Source organism: Eretmochelys imbricata, chromosome 1 (genome assembly GCF_965152235.1).
Source record: "Eretmochelys imbricata isolate rEreImb1 chromosome 1, rEreImb1.hap1, whole genome shotgun sequence".
In the NCBI taxonomy this organism is placed as follows: Eukaryota; Metazoa; Chordata; order Testudines; family Cheloniidae; genus Eretmochelys; species Eretmochelys imbricata.
Genome location: NC_135572.1, coordinates 273619794 through 273647502, shown reverse-complemented (window position 1 = coordinate 273647502; position 27709 = coordinate 273619794). Strand labels below are relative to the sequence as shown.

Here is a 27709-nt window from a genome sequence, read left to right as displayed (position 1 = left end):
GTTTTCTCCTTAATGCAACGGATGTGGTTACTTGCTTGTGTTTCCCTAGGTTGTTTTGTGGCTGAACCAATAATATCCTCTTCGCGGCTGCGGAGAGGGATTTACACCCATTAGCATCAGGCTACTTTGCAGTCTGCCTCTCCCCACCTCTCCCCCATAAAGCGTAGCACAGAGATTTCACCACAGACGCGTTTATATCAGGGACGCCCAGGGAAGAAGCGAGCGGGCTGAGGGGCGACCCGGTGCCGCTCTCGCTGCCACTAGAAATCCCCGAACAAAGTCCCCACAAGCGGCAGGCGGCGGCGCAGCTCGCGGGGCGCTAGCAGCGGCTGGGCGGCGAGACCCAGGGTGGGGTGGGGTGGAAAGACTCTGCACCCCCGACCCCGTTGTGCCTCCCCGCCCGTGCGGACGCAGCGCCTCCTCCCCCAGGTAAAGCTACAGCAGGTGCAGAGCCGCGCCCTCGCGCGAGACGCATCAGAACCAGAGGCGGCGACTCTTCCCCGCCTCCCCCCAGGCCGGGCCTCTCAGGGCTTTGCCTCCAGTGTCATGGCGGAAAGCGGAACTGAACACCACGTGTGATCAGTCCTCTCGCGCGAGGCGCGCGGTCTCCCCGCGGCAGCCCTAGGGCTGTGGCAGGCGCCCGCCCGGAGTCCTCCTGCTCCCCATCATGCAGAGCGCACACGGCCCGCCGCTCAGACTCTATGGTAAGCACAGATGAGCCGCCCGCCGACGAGGCGGAGGCGGGGCCGGAAAGAAGATGGCGACGCTGGTGCTGGATAACGGCGCCTACAATGCCAAGATCGGCTACAGCCACGAGCATGTCAGGTGAGACCTGGCACCCGCCGCCGAGAGCCCGGTGCCCGGGCGGCTGCGCTGCGCTGCGCTGCTCGGCGCCACGCACGGAAAAGAGCCGCCGCCGCCGGGTCCCTGCTCCCGAGAGAGTCTGGGAGGGCGGCCCGTGCCCCTCAGGCTCCGTTGGTCTGTCGGCTCTAGCTCCAAAAAGTGGTGAGGCGGCTCCTGCTGCAGGCCCGGGCCCGGCCTGTCCCCCTGCGCTGCGGGCTGCCGCTCGGCCCCGCAGGAGAAGCCTGTGAGCCCGGTACATCCGCCCCGGTCCTGAGGCTGCGGTCATGCCGCCTCTCCGAAATTAAGCGTGAGAGATGCGATTTCTGAGTAAAGTTGTGCCCGACTCACGGGAACATCCACGGCTGAAAATAAAAATCCTCCCAGGTCAATGTTCTGTCCCCAGACGCCCCACCGCCCAGTCGCAGACTTTTATGGTTCCCGAGCGGCAGTGGGCCCCCGAGGCCCCGCCCCACTCCGCCTCCGCCAAAGCCCTGTCCCCGCTCTGCCCCCTTCCTGGAGGCTCCCCACTCCCGCTTGCTCCTCATTGCCCTCCCCCAAGCGCCTTCCCCACCGGCCAGATAGCTGATTGGAGGCCCTGCCCCCAAACAGCTGTGGCTGGTGGGTGCTGAGCACTCCCTGTTTTTTGTCCCTGAGTGCTTGAGCCTATGCTCCAGATCATTAGTCAGGATTAATTTTACCTAGAACGTGCTGTGGCAGCTGGGGCTCCTGCTATCAGCCAGGCTTGGTCCTTAGTCTACCTCTGGCGGCCGGACCGCCTGCTGTCAGGATGACAACAGGAGCCACAGCCACTTGGGGGTGACTGCAGGAACCCCTCATGAAGTCCCTGTGAGGTGAGGCGCCTGCTGTCAGCCTGCCCCCGGGACAGGGCAGGCTGACAGCGGGAGCTCAGGTAACCATGTGGAGAGGCTCCTGCTGTCAGTCAACCAGGGATGACAGCAGGAGCTACAGCTACCTGGGCTCCTGCTGTCAACCAGCCCTGGGTGATCTGGGCTCCCCGCTGTCAATCAGCTCGGGGGCTCCCTGCTGTCAGCCTCAGCCAGGGGGAAGCCTAGGTTCCCGAATGTCAGCCTGGGAAGTGAGAGAGGGGACCCCACTGTAGCCTCCCCAGGCCTGGGGTGGGTGAAGAACCCTAAGAGGAGCGGGGGTGAGGCTGAGAGGGTTGAATTATGGCCTGGGGACTGAAGTGAGGAGGGTGTGGGCTGATGGGATTGGAGGGCTGTATTAATAGTGAGTTCTGAGCTGATGAGGTGAGTGCTGGGAGGGTGAACTGAGGGCAGTGAGGTTTGATGGGTTAGGGGAGCTGACCTAATGGGGCAGTGACGATGGGGGCTGGGAGGTTGAACTGAGGTGGGTTGGGTGGAGACAGGATTAATTGCTGGAAGGAGAGGGGTATGTGAGGGCGAGGGCTCCTGCAGCAGGAGCCAAAATCACCTTATCCAATACATGTGGGAGAGTGAGCAGCAGTACTAATTGTCACATGCATATACCGGGGGATGGGTAGGAGGAGTTCAAAAATCAAGAGACTGACCTAAAAACACAATGTAATCTTTTTTAAAAAACCTCATGATTTTTGGGCCAATCTCATTATTTTTGAGGGTCCGACTCATGATTTTTGATCTCATGAAGTTGGCAATACAGCTGCTGCTGCCTGCGTCGCAAGGGGAATAAGTGCTGCGGCTGCAGGTGGGGCAGCCCAGGAGTGGGAAGGCTAGGGTGACCAGGTGTCCGGTGTTTGACTGGAACACCTGGTCGAAAAGGGACCCTGTCAGCTCTGGTCAGCATCGCTGACCGGGTCGCTAAAAATCCGGTTGGTGGTGCTGCTTAGCTAAGGCAGGCTAGACCCACTGCACTGTGCCCTGGAAGCGGACAGAAGGTCCAGCTCCTAGGTGGGGGGGCATGAGGTTCCACGCGCTGCACCCGCCCCGAGCACCAGCTCCTCACTCCCATTGGCTGGCTGGCCAATGGGAGCTGGTCCCTATGGGGGAGAGCAGTGCGCGCCATGGAGACTCCTGCCTCTCCCGCCCCCCCTCCCGCCCCCCACCTAGGAGCTGGACCTACTGGCTACTTCCAGGACGCAGCGCAATGCCCCAGGACAGGCAGCCAGCCAGCCAGCCTGCCTTAGCCCTGCTGCGCTGCTGACTGGGAGCCACCCGAGGTAAGCCCGTTCCCCAAACTGCTGCCCCAACTCTGAGCCCCCATCCAAACCCAGAGCTCCCTCCTGCACCCTAAAACCCTCATCCCTGGCCCAACCCCAGAGCCCTCACCCCCTTGCACCCCCATCCGCACCTTGAACCCCTCATCCCCAGCCCCACCTCAGAGCCCCAATCCCCCCAGTCTCAACCCACAGCCCCCTCCCGCACTCCAAATCGCTCGGCCCCACCCCCTAGCCTGGCGCCCCCTCTTGCACCCCAAACCTCTCATCCCAGCCCCAGCCCAGAGCCAGCACCCCCAGCCCAGACCCCTCACACCTCCCACATCCTAACCCCCTGCCTCAACCCACAGCCCCTTCTCACATTCTGAATCCCAAGGCCCCCACCCCCAGCCTGGAGCCCCCTCTTGCACCCGAAACCTCTCACACCCAGCCCCACCCCAGAGCCCACACCCCCAGCCAGAACCCTCACCCCCCTCCTGCACCCCAATTCCCTGCCCCAGCCCAGAGCCCCCTCCTGCACCCTGAACCCTTCATTTCTGACCCCACAGCCTGCACCCCCATTTGGAGCCCTCATCCCCTCTGACACCCCAGCCCCAGACCAGTGAAAATGAGGGAGGGACGGGGAATGTAGTGAGTGGGGGACGGGGCCGTGGGGAAGAGGCAGGGCTCGGGTGTTTGGTTTTGTGCCAGTAGAAAGTTGGCAACCCCAGGGAAGGCTGAGGAAATTCTCAAAGCAGGAAGCTCCCTTCTTCTTAGGTTTCACACAAAGTGTAGCAACAGCTTTCACACCCCGGTACTGGAGAGCTGCACCAGGAAAGCTTCAGTTAGTTAACCCTGTACCTTGCCAACTAAAACATATCTTCCAGAAAAAGGCTTCCAGCCTTGAAGACATCAAGAGATGGAGATTCCACCATTTCCTTGGCAGTTTGTTCTAATGGGTTAATCACCTACGCTGTTTAAAAAAAATAAAGTGGAGGGAATTTATTTCTAATTTGGTTTTTTTTTCTTGCTTTAACTTCCTGTAGTTATTGAATGTGATCCTTATCTTATAGCCTTAAGTGATCTTTTCATGTATCCTAGGCTCAGACCATTGAGTGTTGGGCAACTGCCTCAGGACAGTTTGCAACAAAAAAAATGTGATTGTTAAGGAAGGAAAACGTTCTTAACCTGTGGTTGGAAGTTTCTGTAATTTCATTTAGCACTTACTGTTTGATTCTACATGTTGTCATTGGCAAGACAATAAAACAATCTTGTGGTGTTGCAGTAACCAGGGTAACTGCTACTTTCTAAAAAATACAGTTACAGAATATTATGGAAAAGGAAGTATTTATGGAAATGATGTGAAAATGCACAATATGATTTTTTTATATCATATATGATACAATGTGCAAGAAAACATTCTTAACTTTTTTTCAGTGTTATTCCCAACTGCCAGTTTAGATCAAAAACAGCACGTTTGAAAACTTTTACAGCCAATCAACTGGATGAAATTAAAGATCCCTCCGGACTCTTTTACATTCTCCCTTTTCAGAAGGTAATTAAGATGCTTTATAGTTTTAGCAATGCAGTCTGTTAAAGGCTGTGGGTTAAGCAATATTTATGTTTATTACATGCAATATGTTACAACTGTAGAGGCATAAATAATATTTAAAACAAACATCAGATACAGCAGTGTAGCTTCAGTATCAAGCATGAAGTGTGGCTTCCATAACCTGCCACCAGATACTAATTTAGGAAGCATGATTCATATTATGGTAAACTTACTATGCAATAATTTAAACTAAATGATAGAGAACAACAGAGGTACAGTATCACTTATCTTTGGATCTTCTTGCTTGTAGCTGCACAACATGTACCCCTTTAAATAGGTTTGGAAAGGCTTCCATAATCTTAAAGAAGTGGCTCTTATTTGTGAATTTTGTTAGATTATCAGTCCATCTAACAATTACTGATGGAAGCCTGAAATTTTGCAGATTTGAAGTAGTTAATAAATATGCAATGTTGTCTAATAAATAATGTCTTCCTCCCCCACCCCACCCTCAAAACTTCCACAGGGTTACTTGGTGAACTGGGATGTTCAGAGACAGGTTTGGGACTACCTTTTTGGAAAGGAAATGTATCAGGTAACTAAAACACTTAAGATACAAAAATCTATAAATACAGATTCAAAACAATTAATAGAAGTAATACAAAAATATTCAAAATCACAGATATAATGGTGAATTCACCAATTTATGAATTTTGCAGGAGTATTCAACAAGGACTCACACCTAAAATTTAGAAAATTGAGTTACATATGATTTTGAGCTCAGTTCACTCAGGCCATGACTCTGCAAACTAGAGCCCATGTTTAACTTTACTCATGCAAGTAGTTTTGGTGACTTGAGTAGGACTAGTCACCTGAGTAAAGTTAAACGTGTGTTTGCAAGATTGGCGCTTCAGCTAGTAAAAGTTACTTGATAATTGTTTCATAGACTTAATTAGTAAACTTACTTGAAGAGCCAGGTTTTGTTGCATGAAGGAGACAGTTACAAAAGTAGAAGAAGGGCTGAGATTTACATTGTGACAGTCTCTTGTAGAATCAAGTAGCCATTTTCTGTGTATTAATTTCTCATTTTTATGATGAATAAGTTGAATTTATAAAGTGTATTAATAGAATATTATTTTGCTCACCACACCAACATGGTTTAGCACGAAAAGAGTGTGAGCGACTCTAGCCTTCATTTTTTTTTCATAAGAAATAAATACAATGTTGTTAACTCATAAAGCTGGTCTTTACAGTACTTAAAGGGGAAGATGTTGGGGGCGAAATAACTCCTCAAAATATCTCTTTGTATAAATTTGGGTGGGGAAATTGGGCTGGTTTAAGATTTTAAACTACTGGGTTCATTAAGGATACTCATTATTGCCATGGTTTTGGTATTGGTTTGCAGAGTGAGCACTAAAGAAAGGAACTGTTGACCTGTGTGTTCTAGTTCCCATTGAGTCCTGTTATGGTGGGAGCACCTTAGTGAAGGCCTGTTTTAGAAAGTCTGAGAACTGAGTAAGTGCAGAAAGATCAGGGGTGAAATCCTGGCCTTACTGAAATCAGTGTGAGTTTTGCTGTTGACTTCACTGCGGCTAGGATATTACCCAGGTTACTAGAGGAGCCAAGCTTCTATACAAGTGGCAGTTCTGAAGATAAATTGTCTCCTGTAGTTAGTAGGACTAGGGTAAAGTTTCTTGTATACACTTTAAATACTCTTTTATTATTACCCATTGAAGTGTAGAAGAAAGATAAAGGTATAGGTTGTTCTTAAGAGCCACAACATTAAAAATAAGGGCACTGGACAGGGAAATGAAGGAATTCTGTCCTGCCCTGAAAAATTTTAACACGTGGTGTAGCAGTGACAGTGCACATACTGTTTCTTGTTAGTTTTTTTTTCCCCCCTCAAACCCATGTGCCACAAGCAGCTAGTAGCAATGATATCTATAATAGGCCAGGGGGCAATTTTATAGAGCATGGTGGTTGTTACATACCACAAAATGTAAGTAGTATGGATAGTGGTTTCTAAAATGTTGTTTGGGAACACAACTTTTTTTTTTCCCCCCTAGGTAGACTTTGTAGATACAAATATTATTATTACTGAACCTTATTTTAACTTCAGTTCAATACAAGACTCTATGAATGAAATTTTATTTGAAGAATATCAGTTTCAAGCAGTTCTTAGAGTAAATGGTGAGTATATATTTTGTTGCTCTGCATTAATGTGCTCCAGGCTAACTTCCCAATTTAAAAATAATGTGCCAAGTAAATTACTTCATTTATTTCCCTGACTCTGTAGAGCAGTATGTAACTTTTTATTTCTCTAACCTATATGAAATTGTGCATACACATCTAATGTTTGTTCTATATTCCTCTATATTTGATACTTTAGTGAGAGGATTCTGATGTGTAACAGCAAGAAACACAAAGTGAAATAGGGGGAAAATCAGTGTAGGTAGAAAGTCACTTTTGTGTTGCAGCTCCTTTCTGTCAGGGTTCTGTTTTTAAGTTGGCTTCTGATGACAGGAATGTTTGAGACTTCTTGAGATGAGGTAGTATGTGAAAGAGACTGCACTACTGCTTGTTTCTTGGCTAGATTTGTATGGAGTTTCTGACAGTTCTCATTCACTTTTCGAAGTGGCCCATGAAATACATTGCCACAATTATATAATACATCCTATCCTGCAGAACACATGAAATTGGTGACATGACTCCTCATATAGTGCCCTTTCTGGTGATGATATAAAAGTAGGGGAGGGATGACTTGGCAGTGCATGTGAGGAGGGTCTTTGTAAGCAATTCAGTCACGTTTTAAACAAAATTCAGTACTGGTAGTGTTATGCTGAAATTATAGGAAAGATGTGTTGCTTTCTTTTTTTAAAACTGGCCTTGAAATAATAGTCATCTATCTTAGACTTGAACATATAAAATAAATGTTTTACCTTTTTCTGGGGAATGTTTTATAGTTGCAGTTTTCTTTGTTTCTGAAAAATATTTTCAAATATTCAGGGGTCACTGAACATAGGCTTAATATAAACTATTCTTGTGAATTTATTACACATAGGACACTGTGGGCATGGTCATCTTTTATTGACATAAATGGGAGCAGAATAAATAAATGGGCCCTGTGTTTGTATGTTTCCTCTTCGGAAGTACAGTAGAACCTCAGAATTACAAACATCTTGGGAATGGAGGTTGTTCATAATTCTGAAATGTTTGTAACTCTGAACAAAATGTTATGGGTGTTTTTTTCAAAATTGTACAACTGAACATTGACTTAATACAGCCTCACAGATAAGGTAAGAAAACTCCTAATGCAGAAATCACTACCAGTCAGTACCACAAATACTCAATGAAAACTTAGGGGACGGACAGTGTGGTTCCTCAGACCGCTTTTAATTCTTTTTTGAAAATGTCATCTTGAGATTGTCAGTTCTTTCAAGTGGGAAAAATAATATTTTGTTTTGCATGCTCTCAAGTGGATTTCTTTACATGTATTTTAAAAAGGGAATGCAATGGAACTGTTAAGAGCTTTAAACAAGATCTTAAAATGCCAAATGGAATACCACAATTAAAAGATGGGATAGAGATTTATTTCCTTATCTTGATGCTTTTCAGTTTAAATAAATGCAAAGAAGAATCTTTTTGTATACATAGTGAAGACCACTTGTAATCTCACTTTTTCAGAATTTTTTTAGATTAATGAGGTAAATAATTATAGCGTTCAAATACTACCTCTAACTGAAAATGTAGCTTCCTGGTCAAGGAATATGTGTGGAAAGCTGTATAATTGTTGTACAACAAGCATTTTAAAAGGTAGGCTTCCCTTCCAACATCCCCCATTGAGTTTGTATAGTGTTTCTATTAGAATTGTTGTCACATTCCACCCCAGGAGTGACTGTATTTCAATGCCTGATTAAGTTACTCCTTCATATAAAGCACTGTGGGAATGAAAAAGAACCTGAAAATTGACCAGCTAGACAAATTGATACTAGAAATATGGCATACATTTTTAATAGTGAGTAATTAACCATTAGAACAGTTTACCAAATGTGGTGGATTCTCCATCATGGACAGCCTTTATATCAAGGTTTGAACTTTTTCTGAAAGATATGCTCTAGGAATTGTTTTTGGGAGGTTCTGACAGGAGGTCAGACTAGATGATCAAAACAGTCCCTTTGGCCTTGGAATCTATGAATCACCTGGGCACACTGCAAAATCATTCTACTTGGGCTTTTGGGAAGGACAGAGCTGGATAAAGTCTGTTATATTTGAGAGAAGGTGGGGTATTATGTTTGATTAATTTTGGCAGTGGGTGAAATTACGCTACTGGAGCTATTCTGTATTGAGTTACCAAAGATCTGCCAAAGGCACCTAAAATATGGGATAGGTACTATATCTATTTAGATACATTTTAGATTTATATATAAATATGGGTTGGCATTTTTGTGTTTCAGCTGGGGCTCTCAGTGCACATAGATATTTCCGAGACAATCCATCCGAACTATGTTGTATCATTGTGGACAGTGGCTACTCCTTTACACATATTGTACCTTACTGCAGAAGTAAAAAGAAGAAAGAGGCAATTATTAGGTAAATTGCCTTATTTCTTTAGGGGTGGCTTTTTTTGATACGTCTGAAGCGAATAATGACAGATTTTTATTTTTTTTTTAGGATTAATGTGGGAGGAAAGCTCTTAACCAATCATCTAAAGGAAATCATCTCTTACAGGTAAAATGTGCTAACTTTAGACACTTGAGGCCTGGTCAGAAGCCAATTAAAGTCAATGGAAGTCTTTTAATTAACTTAATTAGGGGTTTAGGATTAAGCCCTTTTTGAGGAAGAGGAAAGCCTGTAAAATAACATTTTGAGCTTCAGCTACCATTTTAACACCTTAAGACTCTAGTTCAGCAAAGTACTTAAAGTAGTTGCATAATAAGGATGTCAGTAGTCCCATTCAGTGGCATTACTTGCGTGCTTCAAGTTACACATATGCTTAAGTACATTACAGAATCAGGCCCTATGACTTTTTTTTGAGATGTCGTCATAGTAATAAAGCTGTAGCCAGATTTCCACTTAACAAATAAGATGGCCCAGCTCTGAGAAATTGACAGTTTAATTCCACCTGAACAGTGAGTAGAATTCACTAAGGCAGTGTTTGTAGGAAGGTTCTAGATGGGTTGTGGGGCCCTAGGTAAACATACACTTCCCCAGCCCAGTGTGGAGGAGATGCCCTGGGAGGAAGGGGTGCAGTCAGAGAGTGAGCCTGCCTTGCAGTCACCCCATAGTAGTGGCTTCTGTGCCACTGGGCTGGGCCTGATGCCCCGTTCTGGGTGTTGTGACCAGGTGCATGGGGTTGCAGTGCCACTCAGGTCTGGCTCTGCTGTCCCTCATCCATACCACTCGCTCAAATACCAATTGGCCAGAGTGTAGCCCAGTCCCACAAGGCAGGTGCTGCTGCTGCAGAGAAAGTGTGTGGCAGGCTCCTTCTCCAACCTCTCCTCTTTTGGGGTCTCTCTTCTGCACTGGGTGGGGATTAGGATTATGGTGCCAGGGTGGAGACGTTTATATGTAATGGTGAGTCGCAAAAAAAGACAAAAGGCAGTTGGTGAGTCACCTTAGTAAAAAGTTTGGGAACCACTGCACTAAGGCTTGCATCCTGTATTGGGATCTCCTGTAATGGACCCTTAAGCCTGTGCAGGCGTCTTTGCTAGGAGAACCGGATGCAAGATCGTGGCCACAGTTCTTAGTGCTGATGGCTTTATGTTGTTTGGATTAAAGAGTAAACCATAAGGTCTTTACTATCCAGATGTTCAGAACATGGAACATATTATTTTTGTAGTTTTGCATTTATTGAATTGAATCACAGCTGATTTATTAGAATACACATAACTGTCCTATAAAATTAAAAACTTTAAAGAATACCCTCTCATTTCTACATGTCAAAACTGCTTATATGTAAGTTAATGTAAACCTCTACATATTCAAATGTTAACTTCTTGCAATTTGAAAACTATAGGAACTGACCAATAGTGAAAAAGAATAATTATAAATACTATATGTTCAGGTTGATCTGTTTTCTAACTCTTCTTAATTTTTTTATAGGCAGCTACACGTTATGGATGAAACTCATGTAATTAATCAAGTGAAAGAAGATGTATGTTATGTGTCTCAGGATTTTTACAAAGATATGGAGATTGCTAAGTAAGTTTACTTTATTGCCAAATTTGAAAGGAGGTCCAAGTAATCTAATTGGGTAGAGCCAAATCCTACCATCCGTATTCAGGTAAAACTCACCCTTAAGTCAAAGAGACTCTTACCTGAGTATGGCCTCCAGGATTTGGCACACTTTAGCTATGTTCTATTCTAAGTTTGTTGTGTTTTCCAGGTTGAAAGGGGAAGAAAATACAGTAATGATAGACTATGTTTTGCCAGACTTCAGCACAATCAAAAAAGGGTTTTGTAAGGTAATTATGACTGTCAGCCTTTTCTGAAATACTCTGTTTTCCTCTTCTTCCTTGATCGTGAGGGAGGAGGGGTGGATTTTTTTTTTTTTTTTTTTGGTGGTACTGACTGGTAGTAATTTCTGCATTAGGAGTTAATGAGTAAAATTTTCCAAATAAATGTAAGTGACATAGGGGTCCAAGTTTAACGAATTTTCAAAGTCATGTAGATATTCTCAGATATTTTATCCAACATTTGAAAATCAACTGTCATACCATAGGCTCAGTATCTCAATTTAACCCTGTATTTCTCATTCCAGTGAAAAATTTGAAGTATGTTATGTCCTAATTTTGATTACCTTCTCAAAACTGTTGCTTGTTATATGGTTATGATTAAGGCTACGATTTAGTCACAGGTATTTTTAGTAAAAGTCATGGAGAGATCATGGGCAATAAACAAAAAGTAACAGCCCCTGACCTGTCCATGACTTGTACTATATAAATACCCTTAACTAAAACTTAGGTGCTCGGGGGCAGACTCCCACCACTGCTACTCTGGGGGACGGGGCGGCCCGGGGACCAGCCCGGGACCAGCTGCCTGGGGCCAGCCGACCAGTGGCCGGTGTGGCTGGTCCAAAGTCTGCCTGAGCTGCTCAGGCAGCCCTGGGGTCAGCCACACTTGTCGGTGCAGAAGTCACAGAGATCACGGATTTTGTGACTTTCCATGACGTCCGTGACCTTCCTGAAAGACTTGTAGCCTGAGCTATAATTAGGCGTGGCAGAATTTGATTTTCATTTTTTTCTAATATGATTTTTAATGATATTATTTTTAACTTTTTATTTTTGCAGTTGGGAGTAGGGTTGGGGTTAGGGCAGTGCTGACAGCATGGCTGCAGGGGGCTCCCTGTGCAGCCAAAGGGCCCAAGACACCAGAGCACAAGGTGCGGGGGGGGCTGTGGTTGGCCTGGCCTGATGGACCAGGGACCCCTGCCCAGAACTGTAAGCAAAAGAATGAGGCTCTGGCTGTGTGGGAGACCACCCCACTGCTGCGCAGTTCCTGCCCATATTCCTGGCTGGTGAGTGAGCAAGTGAGGCTATGACAGTGGAGCTGCAGAGGGCTCGCTGCATAGCTGTGGAGCCAGTGACATTGGATCCCTGCAGGCCCATGGTGTGGGGAAGGCTGGAGTCCTGGTGGGGCACAGCAGACACCCTGGGACAGGGCTGCAAGGAGGAGGACATGTCCCTGGCTGCTATTGAATGGCTCCTGCCTGGGGACAGAGCCATTCGAAATGACAACTCCTCCCCCCCTCCTCCTTGCAGTCCTGGCGGGGCATCTCTGCTCTGTGGAGTCAGGACTGCAGTTTTCCCTGAACCTTGTGCCTGCAGGGATCCCTTGTCACTGGCCCCACTCACTCACTGGGCAGGAGCTGGTTCCCTGCAGCCGCCAGCTCATCCTACTCCTTGCAGTCCTAGCTAGGGATGACTGCTTCATTGAGCCAGGACAACTGCAGCCTCCCACACACCTTGGGCATGCAGGGATCGGGTCTCACTGACCCCACTGTTGTGCAGGGAGCCCTCTGCAGTTCTGCTGTCATGGCCCTCCTCCCTCACTCCCATGATAGTGGAGCTTCAGATCCTGGGGCCAGTGACACCCAATATCAGCAGGTGCAAAGTGTGGGGAAGGCTGCAGTCCTGGCAGGGCAGAGCAGAGACTCCCAGCTTGTAAGTGAGAGGGGTCCGTGCCATTGGGGCTGCAGAGGGCTCCTTTCACTGCCCCAGAAGCCATTCAGCAGCTGTGTGGCCTCCCACACAGCCAGGGGCTTGGGCGCCTCCTCCTTGCAATCGTTGTGGCTAGGAGCCTCTGCTCTGCCTTGCCAGGACTGCAGCCTTGCCACTGTACCTTGTGTCTGCAGCAATCAGGTGTCACCAGCCCTGAGACAACACAGGGAAGCCCCTCACTCGCTCCTGTAACAGCAGGGCTGCAAAAGGCTCTCCTCGTGGCTAGTGACAACCGATCTCTGCAGGTATCCCAACTGTTAGTGACTATTTTTCTTGTTGATTTCAGTATTGTTTATTTCAGTGTATCAGCTGAAATGATGTTTGCTGACAGTTATCAATTTTACAATCCAATGCTGCCAAGCCTAGTTAAATATAACTTCCTTGGCTGTAATTTAATAGTTCTATATCAAAGTGTAGTCATAAGGCACAATTCTGATTCTGTTATCTTTCAGCTGTTTTCATATGCTATCCTGAGAAGTTTTGCTACTTCCTAGAACTCAGACGCTTACCTTGTAGTCAATATGTGTTTTGGATGAATTTTATTAGCATGATTACCAATAGAAATTGAGATAATTAAGGAAGGGATACTGTCTTCCATTATAGTGTCCTGTTTCTTTTGTTCATAACTCACCTTTTAGGGCTGAAATTTTCCATGCCTGTACTCCATCCTATGGCAATATATTTTTCACAAGGATCCAAATATCTTTTTGAGTTATGAGGGTGAAAAAAATGTTCTCCTGCTAGAATAACACAAATCTAATACTTAGACTTTGCAAAATTGCTTATTAGTAGTGTCATTTAGAGAGGTAGAGTAAAATTTTCAAAAGTACCTAAGTGTGCACTAATCTTGCTTAGGCAAAACTGCAGGTGTCAGTGCAGAGGCTGGAATGGGGCTCCCTCAAAAATGCAGCACCAAAATGCTTTCATGTTGACACCACTGTCTGCTCAGTATGGCAGTAAAAAGTAAACATCGGACACAATTCTCATGCTTAAAGACTAGAGTAAGGGATTACAAAGCATTCTGGAACAGATGTCCGCTCCCAAAGACTTGTGCATGATACATGACTCAATCTATAGAAGATACTACCTTCAAAATATCCATAACAGGTGAAGAATATGTAAACTATGAGATCAGATAAAGTTGTTACACAAGAGTATGTTCTTCCGTTTTTAAGAGGTAGTTATCCTTCATGTCTGCCTAATTTAGCCAAGGGAAGAAATGGTGTTAAGTGGAAAATACAAGACTGGGGAACAAATACTTCGTCTAGCAAACGAGAGATTTGCTGTTCCAGAAATTCTCTTCCATCCTTCAGATATTGGCATTCAAGAAATGGGAATTCCTGAAGCCATTGTTTATTCAATTCAGAACTTGCCTGAAGGTATGGTGGTTGCAATGTTTTGAAATGTATTCTTGAAGTCTGAATATTTCTGTTAGAATCCAAAGTGTATCAGAAGCTTAGCATACTTTGTGCCAGGCATTAAAGAACTAAAAATTAATTAAAAGTGCAACAGTTTTAACTCCTTGTGAATGTCCAGAGCTCTTTTGCAGTTTCCTGTAATATTTCCTGTTGTGGAAATGCTTGCTCACTCTGGAAGCTGATTGGTTTCTGTTTGTGCTTCAGATAAAGTATAACAATATGGATGGAAACCTCATGAGTTCATTTTCCAGTACAAAACACAACCACATTGAATTCTTTCCTCTGAGGATGGAATCCTCATAGCTGCACTTGAACTTAATTTCATTTTTATTTTAAAATGCCTTTAGTGTTGGGGGAGGAGGGAATTCATGCTGGCCACAATATGCTGGCAAATGAGGCCACTGAATCTTAAAAATGAAAACTAATCACCCTTCTGGCTGTGTTGTATTCTGTGGAAGCAACAATTGTAACGTGCATTATCATGTTACTAGGTGTGTAGATACATTTCTAATGAATATGGTCAAACTTCTGCAGGGGAAAATGTTCGTGACTATGTGGTGTCACTTCACAGCTGTAGCATCAGAGCCACAAAATTACATTCATTCTAAAAATATGAAAATTAAAATCTTTTGGATGTTGATACTACTGTATTTCTTTCCCCTAAACTGGGCTGTTTGAAAGTGTTCATGAAATCCAACATTTTTTTTAATAATAAATTTCTAAAAGACAAATTTTGAAAGCCACACAAAGCAGAGGGACAGTAATGAAAATTTTCTTATTTAAAAAGGGTGCAGTTCATCAAATACACCCATCACACAAGAAAACTAGTTTCACACTTGTGATTATCAGCTTATTAGTGGAGCCTCTTGATATGTGCACATTCTATGGCTTACAGTTATCCATGCAATACCCTTTCTCTAAATATAACCAGTATGTATTTAATATATGTAGAACATTATCTAAAGCATAGTTAAAAACATTAGTTTTAATTCTTGTCCACTTTAACTTAAAGTTCATGAAGAAATTAGAGAATCTTAAGCTGTTATCACTAAATACTTATGTTTTGGTTTTGTTTAAAGAAATGCAGCCTCACTTCTTCAAGAATATTGTTCTGACTGGGGGAAATACCCTTTTCCCAGGCTTCAGGGATCGAGTCTACTCTGAAGTTCGATGCCTCACTCCAACTGATTATGATGTTTCTGTTGTTCTGCCAGAAAAGTAAGTCCTAAACAATATAAATAAAAATGCATCTATTTTTCTGTTTGGTTCTCCTAACAGAATAGAAATTGTAAAGTAGAATTCCTTCTGTTAATTAAAGATGCTTATCTGTGTCATCTTTATATTCCATCATTTAACTTAATCTGTTCAGGTGGCCCAAAACTGAACCAGAAGGATGTTGTAACTCAGTACTTAAAGTGCATTTGCAGAGCTATATTGTGCTTGCTGCAATCCTGCAGACACTTACATGTGTGCTTAAGTTTACTTTTGTGAGTAGTTCCATTGAAATCAATGAAACCATCCACAGCAGCAAAGTTAACCAGTTGCATATGTGTTTGCAAGATCCGGGGGATTATTTTCACATCTCTTATTCTGAAGAATTCCTGAGTGTTATAAACATTATACATACCATATCACTGATACCTGCAGCACTTCTGGGATTTGGAGAGTAGCAACGGGGTGGATGACTGACAGTGTCAGGAGTTGCCAGGGCAGATATTCACCTCTCTTAAAATCATTCTGGAATCATTAATGTCTGTGCAGAGTAGCGAGAATGTAGGTTCAAAGTCTCATCCTAAAGATTCCCCCACCAAATAAATACATTGTATGGGAATTTTATCTACTGTGGAAGGATGGAAGGCCAGCTCGAATTTGAACCTTAGTTTTGAAACATTCCTTTCAACCAAATGCTTAAACACTGTATCATACCCACTGGCTCCAAACCAGTTTTGTTAGTACAAGCCATTCACCTTAAAGAATAACTTGATCAGATTTTTTTTTTTTAAAGTTAGCCTTGTAAATGTGAAGTGTGTTGATTTTTTTTTTTTTAAGAGGAAAACATTCTCTACCCATGGAAATTAGTTATTTGGCTTCTTTGAGGAACCTTAAAACGTGATGATCAAATAACTGGTACATGCCTGATGTAATAAAACAGTTTTAAACGGAAGCCTCTGTATTTCTGCTAAACGTGTGATCACTCTCCTATACAGTAACTCCTCACTTAAAGTCATCCCGGTTAACGTTGTTTCATTGTTACGTTGCTGATCAGTTAGGGAACATGCTCATTTAAAGTTGTGCAGTGGTCCACAATTATGTTGTTTGGCTGCCTGCTTTCTCCACAGCTGGCAGCCTCCCTATGCCTCCCCCCCCACCCCCCAGCACCTCCCACCCGCCAGCAGACCCCACGGATCAGCATCTTCACCTTCCGCCTCCTGCATGCAGCAATCAGCTGGCTTGTGACATTTGGGGGGGGGGGGCAAGGACTCCACGCACAGGCTCCCCGTCCCTCCCGTGCCTCCTGAACACTGCAAACCAGCTGATTGCCCTGGGCAGGGGGCGGGGAGGGAAGGAGAGCCTGCGCACCGAGTTCTCACTCCTCCTTCCTGCCTCCTAAATGCTGCAAACCACCTGATTGCCTCGGGCAGGAGGGAGGGGGAAGAAGCGAGGACTCGGCTTGCTGCCTTCAGAAGGGAGGGGGGAGGAGCGAGGACACAGTGTGCAAAGTAAAGGGGGAGGAGGTGGGGTGGGGAGGGGAGAAGAGGCGGGTCAAGGGTGAGGGCTTGGGGGAAGGGGTGGAGTGGGCGGGCTGAGGGTTGAGTGATGACAACCCTGACAGGGAACGCAGCTCTAAAGTGATTAGGGGAGTTGGTCATCTAATGACTTGCTATAAAGAAACTTACCAAGAAAAAAAAAAAGGAAAGCAAAACAACAATCTCTAGATATGTTTTTTCGAGTTCAGAAAGTTCAGCAAGAGGAGCAGCCGGATAATCCACCCTCTTCCACTCTCTGACTCCACCATCTCAACCAAGCTTCATACTCAGCAATGATGACTGTAGTATTAAATTGCTTGTTTAAAATTGTTTAAAACTTATACCTGTATTAAATTGCTTGTTTAAACTGTATATAATGCCTTTTGTCTGGCAAAAAAAATTTCCCTGGAACCTAACCCGCCCTTATTTACATTAATTCTTATGCGGAAATTGGATTCGCTTAACGTCGTTTCACTTAAAGTCACATTCTTCAGGAACATAACTACAGTGTTAAGTGAGGAGTTACTGTATAGATCTGTGATCTAGCTATATAAAGGTTCTTTTGTTTAATAGAAATCCTGCTCTCACTGTCATCTAATGAGTTCTGATACCAATTCACCACCATTCTTTGGCCCAATTAAGTTGTTCTGATTTCCTTAAATGGACACTGTCATTTTGAAAATATCACTTGGGTGAGGTATAGCACCAACAATGAACTTGTAAAAGTTTTCATCAAATATTTGCTGCTGAAGCTCAATGCAGGACTCACTCACCATTCCTAAAAAATACATGGTTACCAATTTAAAATTTTCATAAACCCACTAAAAAGATCTGGAATACTCTGAGCCAGGCCCCCACTGCATATTTCTAATGAATGCAGTTTTTCAGCAGTTTGTCCTGATGTATAGGCATAATGTCTTCTGGTTTTACATTTTATTAATGGTTGTGGCTAATTTCTAAGTAAAAGCCCTAAAATGATGATCTCACTTTTTCAAATTACTACATAATTTGAAGTATTTAAAACTAACGTGTGTGGTAACTTTTTTCCCCCCCCAGCCCTATTACTTATTCTTGGGAAGGTGGAAAGTTGATTTCTGAAAATGATGATTTTGAGGATATGGTAGTAACTAGAGAAGATTATGAAGAAAATGGACACTGTATTTGTGAAGAGAAATTTGATATTTAAGTGCCACATTTGGATATATAGTGATACTCCACTATTTCACTTTGAATGGAACTTATTTGAACTACAAATTATTTTATGTAAATTAGAACTGTGTTCTAACTTTCTTTCCTATAATTAGGAATGTACAATGAATTAGTGCAAATAACTTTATTTTCACAGATTTTAAACTACCACTGAAGACTAATATGTTATATATCACCCTTTGTCATTTTATCTTTAGATTTTGTCCTTACTAAAATTTTTCAATAATTGTGTTATTTTACTTTAAAAAAGTGTTAAAAAAACTGTTAATGGCATGAAACAAAAATATTTGAAGATTAGTGTAAAACAATTGTATAGAAATGAAGCTTTAGTCTAAATTTTATTTTCTCTTCCAAGATGAATGCTATTGTCTTTTACTGAAATAGTATGCAGAATAATCTGCATCAAATACTCTTTAACCTGGAGCTCATTTTAACATGTCCTGGGAGGAAAAAATCCTATGAAAGGCTTACTTTGACTGGTTGAAATTATCTCAGTGAATGGTTAAACAATGGTTAAACTCAAAGTGTAATTATTCCAGTGTGGACTGTACCCCAACTTTCTGAATACTTTTCTTTTTTATAAGTTTAGGGTAAGTCTATAGAGCAGCGATTAACCCTTTGCACAGCTCCCATATATAGTTTAGAAAAAACAATTCAGTCTCCAGATTAACTTCTTTGTTAGCCTTCCAGCACTGACTCTAACTCTGCCCTTTATTTTGACTACTGGACTCACGTTTGAATATTAAATTATAAAAAAAAGTTTGAGTTGTATATAGTTCACCAACATCTCAGGTCTCTATTTTAATCCTTGTCCTTCCATACCTCCCCCCTTTGTTCTCCTTTGCTGTTGCATTTAATTTAGATAGCTGATGGGTCTATATCTGAAAGTTAACTCTGTCAAGTGCCATGAATATCCGCTATAGATGTATTAAAATTAAACATACTTCCAATTGGCCTTTGCAAAACATCTTAATCTAACTTTCTCATGTAATAAATAATTTCATTAATTTGAAATGTATGTCCTGTTTCCTTTTTTTTAAAAAGAAAAAACTGCCTGGACTAGGCTACACTTTTGCATTTTGCATGCAATATATTGTAGCATTCTTTCCTTGCTGCATCTCAAGTATTGTATGTACCAGAAAGGAAGAGGATCCTTGGTTACTGAACAGAGTGCATGTGACTTTACAACAAAATACTAAAGTGATTTATGGAACAATCCAGTAATGGTAGTGTGAGATCTACTAACTTAATTCTGTTTAAAGAACATAAATGTTACTAAGATGGACTCTGATCTTCAGAGAGATATGGTCCATTTGAGGTGGTGAAAGGGTGGGCTGGCTGTTAGTGGAAATGAGGTGGCAGAGTTTTAAGACTGGAGTGGAGGGGAAAGAGTGAGAAGGAGATAAAGTAGAGTTTTGGGGTTTTTTTAATTGAAGTGAAGATACATTTACCATTGAAATAAACTGACATTGGAGGCCAGGGCATAGGCAGTTGTGAGCCAGATCTAATGCTGGAGCAGCCAGCGTGAATACTGGACACACCCCAGGAAAGGCACAGCACTAAGAAGTCCAGGGCAGTTCTCCCTACTTCTCATGAGGCTTGGATCAGCCAAGCACCCACGTGGGGTGCAGTAGGTGCGAACTACAGCAGCCATGCTAGGCCTGGAGGGTTATTCCATCTCCACCTCCTGCATGGGGAGGTGCTGTTCGTTTCTCGCCCACGGTACTGGCTGCTGGGCAGGTAAAAGGGAAGTAACTAAATGATTCAATAGAGCTCTGAGTAGCATCAGACTATGATTCGTGATTTAAGTGACAAGGCGCTATGAATGATTACCCACTGAGGCTAGATCAGTTAGCAAAAAAAATCAAATGGGTAGGAATCAGATGGTCATATAAGCATTCAAAAAATTAGACATCAATTACAAGGAAGCATGTGGCTACCATTCAATGACAGACAATTGCAAATAGGTGTATTAACAAGGCAAGCAAACCTTAAAGTCCTGAAGAGTCAGCCAAGAACTATAACGTGGGGAGAGAAGCAGGGCTTAAGTGACGGTGATTTCCTGTCAAAACTGAAAAGTCTTAAAATATTGATTCAAAGGCCAGAATTTGTCATATTTGATGCACTGCCTCTGGGTTGCAAAATGTTTTTTGGCTCTTGACCCTTTAAAGGGAGGGGGCACGACTCTGCAGAAGATGGAAATGACATGGCAGAGCAACTTGTGGGCCACTAGCTGGGTCTGAAGATCTGGGTTAGGTATCTACATACTGTGTAGGGTTTCATTGTGCCTTCATTCAGAATTGCTACTTTATACAACTTGTAGTTAATCCTATTTAAAAGCAGGCACTTGGGGACAAAGCAATGACAAGAAAAGAATAGCAAAACCTCTGTTTCCCCAAGAAGTCAAAGTGGGAATCTAGGCAGGAACATCAGATTTCATTTTAAAGTGTCTTCCACAGCTCCATTTTATGTGCAGCCTAAGACTTCATTGAGTTCTGAATTAACAAATCTGGTTACAAGGTGAAGGTTAAACTGCATGTGAGAATACTTTCTTCTACCAAGTAGTTACAAAACACAGTCTCACTTAAGATCTTAAACATAGTAAGTACACTAGATATTTGAAATTTTAAAGTGTGTAGTTTGTGGATATCTGGTATGATCTGCATTTGTAAGCAGATAATGTCAGGAGTAGCAGAAATGAGTTTTAGGTGAGACTTCTAAAAAATTAGGAAATGTAAAAATACTGTTTCCATAGCAATAGGTACTCAGCCCTCTTGCCAGCAGCAGAACGTTATCCATCACGAAGGCTAAGTTTTTGTCATGGATCTTTTTTGTAAAAGTCATGGACAGGTCATGGGAAATAAACAAAATTTATGGCAGCCTGTGACCTGTCCTTGACTAAAAAAAATATCCCTGACAGAAGTGATAGGTGGGTTCAGCAGTGCAGTGCGTGGGAGCTCTGGAGTCCCCCTGCCCCTGGGCTGGGCTGCTGTGGGGATCCCCTTGTCTGGGCAGATGGTAGCTGCAGGGTCCCCCAACTGCTGGCTCTGGCTGCAGCTGGGCAGCTCTGGGGAGTCCCTGCTGCCCACTGGGAAGATGCAAGGGGTCTGCCTGCTGCTGGGCAGCTGCAACGGGTCCCCCAGCTGCCTGCTGTGGGCCATGGCTGGGCAGCTGCATGGGGTCCCCCCCCCAGGTTTGGGGCTGGGAACTGTGAGGGCGGGGCTGGTTGGGAGTTCCAGCTCCAGGGCAGAAAATGTCACAGAGGTCAGTGGAAATCATGGATTCTGAAACATAATTGTAGCCTTTTCCATCAGTATTGAGAGAAGCTGTTCTTATAAGTTCTCATTCTTTCCCCAGCACCACCCCAAAACTGCAAACAAGTGAAAAGTCCTGGGATAATTACTTTATTCTAATTAACATATTTGGTAGCTGCCATGGCGGGAGTACGTTCTCACTAAAAACATGCAAAGGCAGTATTCCTTAACTAGGTAGTTCTACCACAAATATTGGTAAAGATAGTTGATAAGCACTTTTAAAAGTCTAATATAGTTCCCTTGAATGCTGGTGTATGGTTGAAATTATAACTGATGGTGAAAAACTGGAAGTGTACTAACTTATTTGTTGCCTGGCTCCCTTCCCCCAATTGAACCCATCTTCCTACTTCATTTAGCAGAAAGCCTCACAGTTAACATTGGGAGACTGCTTTTTCCTCCCCCATAGAGGACATGGCTCAAAAGTTGTAGGACCCTGCTAAGTGCCTAATTGGGTAAGGGCCTGATTTTCACAGGCTGAACACCAAAACTGCACTATAAAAGAATAAACAGGAGTTGTAGGAGCTCAACACCTCTGAAAAATGAGGCTCCACTAGTATAACATTCTCACTGGCCAAGATGTTACATAAGATTAGTTCACCCCACTGCTCGGTAGAAACAGTAAGTTCCTACAAAGGTAAAGCAGACCTTAATTTTGAAATTAAGTGTCAAAGCAAGGCCACTGCAATAGCTTAAGGAAAGATTTATTCCATGGGTTATTGTTTTACTGAATTAGTAAACTATAGACCCTTCAGATGTATAGTAGTAATCTTGCTCATATAATTGTAAGTGATTTAAGTAAATGGCAACTTAAATGATTCGACCCCTTTTAAAGTAGCTTAATGTGCTTTTGGAACTTGCAGTGTCCTGGAAAGTGTACCTGAGCAGCTCTGGCAACTCTTCCTATATTTTTTTAGCTGTAGAAACTGTAAAGCCCTGTGTAGTATGTCAACCCCTTAAATAAGTGGGATGTGCCACTTCCTCTTCCAAATGTGTCGACACTACTTGTTGGTTTGGATTTGAGTCAGCTGACAGTGTAAGCTTTTTCCAAAATCACGACTTTGTTTTGTAATTGACATTCCTTAAAATTTGTCATTTACAGAGGTTTATTTGTACTTGTATTAAGTAAGTACATCATTAAAACTTGTTTAATGTGAAATTTAAGTCATAATATAAAACACTGATCTTTTCCCAATCCTCTTACACAATTCTTTATAACAGCGATACATTGACACTTAATTTTTAAATTCCTAATACAAGATCATTCCAGTAGATCTACCAATTTAAGGATAAATTTTTTTAAAAAGTGCACATACGCAATCTACTCAAGTTCCAAAACCTTCCTCAAAAACAGCCGGGCTGCAGCCCAAGATGTTAGGTTGTCTCTTTCTAAATTTTAGCCATTCTTATAATGTATATTTCAAAGCTGTCTAAATCCTATTTTTTCCAAAAATTAATGTTTCATAGCATTATAGAAGAAGGTAGAGAGAAGATAAAGAACTGAAGCTATACCTCACACACTCTCCCTCCTCCCCATAGACTTCTGAGGTCATCATAGATAAAGTATTCTACTCCTCAACTTTTACTCAACATTCTGCAAGTTTTTAAATCAGAATTTTACAAAGCACAAGCTGTGCATAAGAGGTATAAATCAGGCTATGTTTGAAGCAGCAAATACCAAGAACTCAGCTGCCATAGCCAAAACTAAAATAACTGAAGAAAGTTACTTCAGATTTTTCATCAGTTTAACAGGAATCTAACACTAAGGGTGTGTAAGACATTTCCACAGGTAAGAGTTATTGCCTCATACTAAAGTGTTTAACTGGTACATATACACTTCAAATATATCAGTTAAGGCAATTATTTAAGCCTTAATAGGACAATATAATTTAAGAATTACTCAAAGAACCATTATGGTAACACACTATACACAGCTATAATCCGGAATCAAACATTTCTGTATCAGACATTTACTACACAAACCTGCCCATCCCTGTCTCTATGGTGTAGAACAGAGCCCTGTGGCGGGACTGGGATCCCATAGGTTCCGCTGCCATAATAACTTTGTCATGGGTGAGACTGGGTGGGTAAAAAAACAAAAATCCGCACAACTGTGGTAATTTGCAAGAAAACACTTCAAAACTTTTAATACTTAAATTTAAGTGAGGGATAGAAAGATTTGATGTCTATTATACCAGGAGTTAAAGTATTTTTTACCTGGTTTAAGCAAGAGGTGTTATTCTTTTGGTGGTAAAATTGTGGCTGAATTCCATACTTTATGTAATATATTTGACAGGTTTTTTCCCCTGTAGAATAGAGGAATCTGTCTCTCTTGTGAGTTCTAAGGTGGGAGTGGGATAAAAATGCAAGAAACAATGGGGGAGTGGGATTTTTAAAAAAAAAAAAAAAATACCACCATGCAGGGCTCTAGTGTACACCAACATAAGTCCGTTTTCTGCAGCACACAGTTACAGTTATATCTGTGCCCTATAGATCCCTGAGGCTTGTCCATGTGGCAAGCTAGGATGTGAACATACAGCACACTAGATTGCTGCATATTAATTTTCCATGTGGATGCTGCTATGGTGCATTAAAAGTTCCATAGTGCACTTTGACATACTCCCCAACTAATGCACTGTATGCACACCAACTCTCCGTGTAGATAAGTCCTAGAACTAGATTAAATTTATGAACTACAGACATACTAAATTTTAAATACTTAGAAATTTAGTAACAAACTTAAGTCAGAGTAAAAGTGCTTTAAATGCAGAATTTCAGTCAGACTATTAACTCAGACAGTTTTCACAATAGAAATGTCACCAGACTCTAAACTTAGAGCAGCAATAGAGGCCCAGCATGCTTACCTACTGTAGAAAAACAATGTCTAATATTGGGGTTGTTCAAAAAAATACAACCCTTTAACAATTAATGCTTATGAAAAGGAGTCCTCTTCATAAGCATTATGTCAGCATTCTAAAAACGATAGTTGATGAGGCTCATTTAAACATTCCATTACAGTGCAAAACTGCATTCAGTTTCAAAATCACTACAACAGTGCTACAGAATGATGCTTTTGGAATTCTTTAAATAGCTTCTTTTTCTGCTTCAGAGAAATGGTGGGATTACTGTCCATCTCTTGAATCAACTCTTGAAGATGGTGCCTTGTTTGTTGCTTTTGGTCTTCAAATTCTTCAGGAGTCAAACGCTGACAAAAGGTGAAGCCTTAATAGGAAAAAAGGTTTGAATTATTTTACAGACATTACACTTTTATATATTTAATAGCAGAATCATATAAATGTAAGGCTGGAAGGGAGCTCAAGAGATCATCTAGTCCAACCCCTGATGCTGTGGCAGGATTAAGTAAACCAACAGGTGTTTGTCTAACCAGTTCTTAAAAACTTCCAGTGATAGGGATTTCAAAACATCCCTGTATGTTCCAGTGCTTAATCATCATTATAGTTAGAAAGTATTTCTTAATATCAAACCTGAATCTCCCTTGCTGCAAACTGAGCTGATTACTGCTTGTTCTGCCCTTGGTGGATGTGACGAAATTGATCAGCAACCTCTTTGTAACAACCATTTGTGTATTTGAAGACCTATGCCCCCCAATCCCCGACAGTATTTTCTGCTCTAGATTAAAACGTGCCCAGTTTTTTCCAATCCATTCCTTATATTTTCTCTTATTTTTGTTGCTCTCCTCTGGATTCTTTCCAATTTGTTCACATCTTTCTTAAAGTGTGCTACTGGACACAGTACTCCACCCGAGGCCTCACTAGTGCCAAGCAGAGCTGAACAATTACCTTCTGTGTCTTACATATGATCCTCCTGTTAATACATCCCAGAATGACATTTGCCTTTTTTGCAGAAGCACCACACTGTTGACTTATATTAAATTTGTGACCCACTATAACCCCCAAATCCTTTTCTGCAGCACTGGCGGAGGAATCCTAGCTGGGACAGGTGCAGCCCCTGGGCGGTTTTGAGGCTCTTGAGGGTGGGGCCATAAGAGACCAGGAGGGGATTGGGCGCACAGCCGTGTTGGGGGGTTGCGCCACATAGGGCCGGGGTTCTGATCCTGGAAATGGTGTAGTGAAGTTGTGTCTGCGCAGTGTGGCTCTGCGGGTGCCGGAAGAGGGTGGAATTGTCAGTTGGGGGCTGGGGAGCGCCGGGCGGGCAGAGCAGGGCAAACCCCAGGCCCCGCTCCCTGGCTGGAGCAGGGCAAGCCCCCAACCCCTGGCAGGAACTCGAGGGATGGATAAAAATGTCTGATGTGCTGGAAGCAGCTCGTGGGCCATAATTTGCCCACCCGAGAATAGGATAAGGCCAGTGCTCATCTGCTTCAAGATACTGGTTATAATCCATGGGCTGAAGTAGAGTCTGGATCTGCTGGGCGGATACTCAGAAGCCTAAGACCCACAGAAAAGGAGAGTTCCTTTTGTTCTCCCTACACAAAGTCCATTTAATTACAGCTTCATACAGGGTAAGAGGATTTGGTTAATAGTGTTAGTACAATCTAATAGTTTTATTAAATGTCTAACAAATGTATAGAACAAGATAGGGCCATGTACAGTGTTACCCAGTTCCCATAATTTGTTTCTCTTTGGTGCTTTAGTATTTAATACCTACAATGCCTGAATTTTCAATACAAAAAATGTAAGTAAAGAATAGTCAAAAGCAGCAGCTGAATAACCAGATGACCGAAATAGCAAAGTGGTTAAAGAACAATTCTGGAGGAGGACATTTTTAGAAGTAGGGTCAGAAGCAAAGGAATTAACTGGAAAAAAAAAAAAAAATCTATTCCCTGACAAATATTAATTAAAATATTCTTTATACATACTCTAGCCTCAGTTATGCTTAGGAATTTAAGAATTCCTGCTCATCAAGAAATTGAAGGACAGTATTCTTGCAAGCAAAAAAGAATCGACTGGTCTATGCATGAGACATCTACGGGTGCAGCAAAAACCCCAAAACCTTTGAATGCTAGGATAATTTGTGCATGCCTCATGGTAGAAGCATAATAGGAACACAGTCAAATGAAATCTTCAGAGAAACCAAATTACAGGCAAGTAATTTTCCCTTTTAATAATATGCTAAGTAGAAAAGTGAACCAAACATTCTACCAAAATAATAGTTTATATGTTTTTAGCCAAATCTTATTTTACACTATTTTCTTCTGAATTTAACTTTGTGAAGGAAATTACATAATCAATTACAGGATTGAAGAGAAGTTAGAATATGGCCTCGGTCTCCATTTAATGCTATGCTTTGTTTTAGGTGGGTAATAATTAAATGAGTTAATGAATTAAACCACTTAAGGCCCTACTGTCAGTATAACAGAGAGGATGAGGAAATCAGGAAAAGCATTTTACCATAAGTTGATATGCAGTGCATTAAACTTATTTGCATGCAACTATTCATATAAAAATGCACAATATCAGACTTTCTACCTGAACTGGCATCAGGATCTTGTCCTTCCAGCAAACTTGTAAGTTTCTTGCCAGTTAGTTCCAACAGAATTAAAGGGGTCTGCACAAGAACAGAATTTTCAGATGTTCAGTTGGTGTTTATACAGTTCATTATAAAATCATACTTACACAATAGGCAAAACCCCTTAAAGATGGAATTAAAGTTAAGTATGTAAATGGGTACTCCTGGTACATATGTTTTAAAAACCCAGAGTAAATTGTTAGGGTTTTTTTTTTAAATTCAAGAAGTAGTAATGTACAATAGAACCTCAGAGTTATGAACACCAGAGTTACGAACGGACCAGTCAACCCCACACACTTCATTTGGAACCGGAAGTACACAGTCAAGCAGCAGAGACAAAAAAAGCAAACGTACAGCAGTCGTTCTCAACCAGGGGACCGGGGCCCCCCAAGGGGCCATGGGCAGGTTTCCGGGGGTCATTCAAGCAGGGCCAGCGTTAGACTCCCTGGGGCCCAGGGCAGAAAGCCATAGCCCCACCACATGGGGCTGAACATTGGGCCCTGAGTCCTGCCACTCGGGGCTGACACCAAAGCCTGAGCTTCGCAGGGGCCCTTGTGGCATTGGGTCCCAGGCAATTGCCCTGCTTGCTACCCCCTAATGCTGGCCATGGCTTTATATGCAGAAAATCAGTTATTGTGGCACAGCTGGGCTGTGGAATTTTTATAGCATGTTGGGGGGGCCTTGGAAAGAAAAAGGTTGAGGAACCACTGCTATACAGCATAGTATTGTGTTAACTAAAAATAAAGGGACAGTGTTAAAGATTTGACAAGGTAA

The 27709-nt window shown here is 42.7% G+C and overlaps 2 protein-coding genes across 4 annotated transcripts in view; one reads left to right on the top strand and one right to left on the bottom strand.

Annotated features, from left to right (window-relative positions):
* The first annotated feature begins 656 nt into the window (after positions 1-656).
* On the top strand, positions 657-24669 carry ACTR6 (actin related protein 6). 3 transcript variants are annotated; one of them, XM_077831767.1, is made up of 11 exons: positions 657-825; positions 4433-4550; positions 5071-5139; positions 6611-6734; positions 8999-9134; positions 9216-9272; positions 10647-10745; positions 10930-11008; positions 13971-14142; positions 15261-15399; positions 24540-24663. In XM_077831767.1, the coding sequence occupies exons 1-11, from the start codon at positions 758-760 to the stop codon at positions 24586-24588; spliced, it is 1110 nt and encodes a 369-aa protein (XP_077687893.1). In that variant the 5' UTR covers positions 657-757; the 3' UTR covers positions 24589-24663. The 3 variants fall into 3 exon arrangements, with proteins under 3 accessions (XP_077687893.1, XP_077687896.1, XP_077687891.1); XM_077831770.1 differs by having other exon boundaries at positions 661-825; positions 24558-24669; XM_077831765.1 differs by lacking the exon at positions 24540-24663 and adding an exon at positions 17985-19139 and having other exon boundaries at positions 668-825.
* The window catches only part of DEPDC4 (DEP domain containing 4), a 21530-nt gene continuing 16357 nt past the window's right edge, over positions 22537-27709 (bottom strand). Inside the window, 2 exon segments of the mRNA XM_077831762.1 lie at positions 22537-24670; positions 26896-26974. Of these exon segments, the coding sequence (XP_077687888.1) occupies positions 24495-24670; positions 26896-26974 (255 nt within the window). The 3' untranslated portion in view covers positions 22537-24494.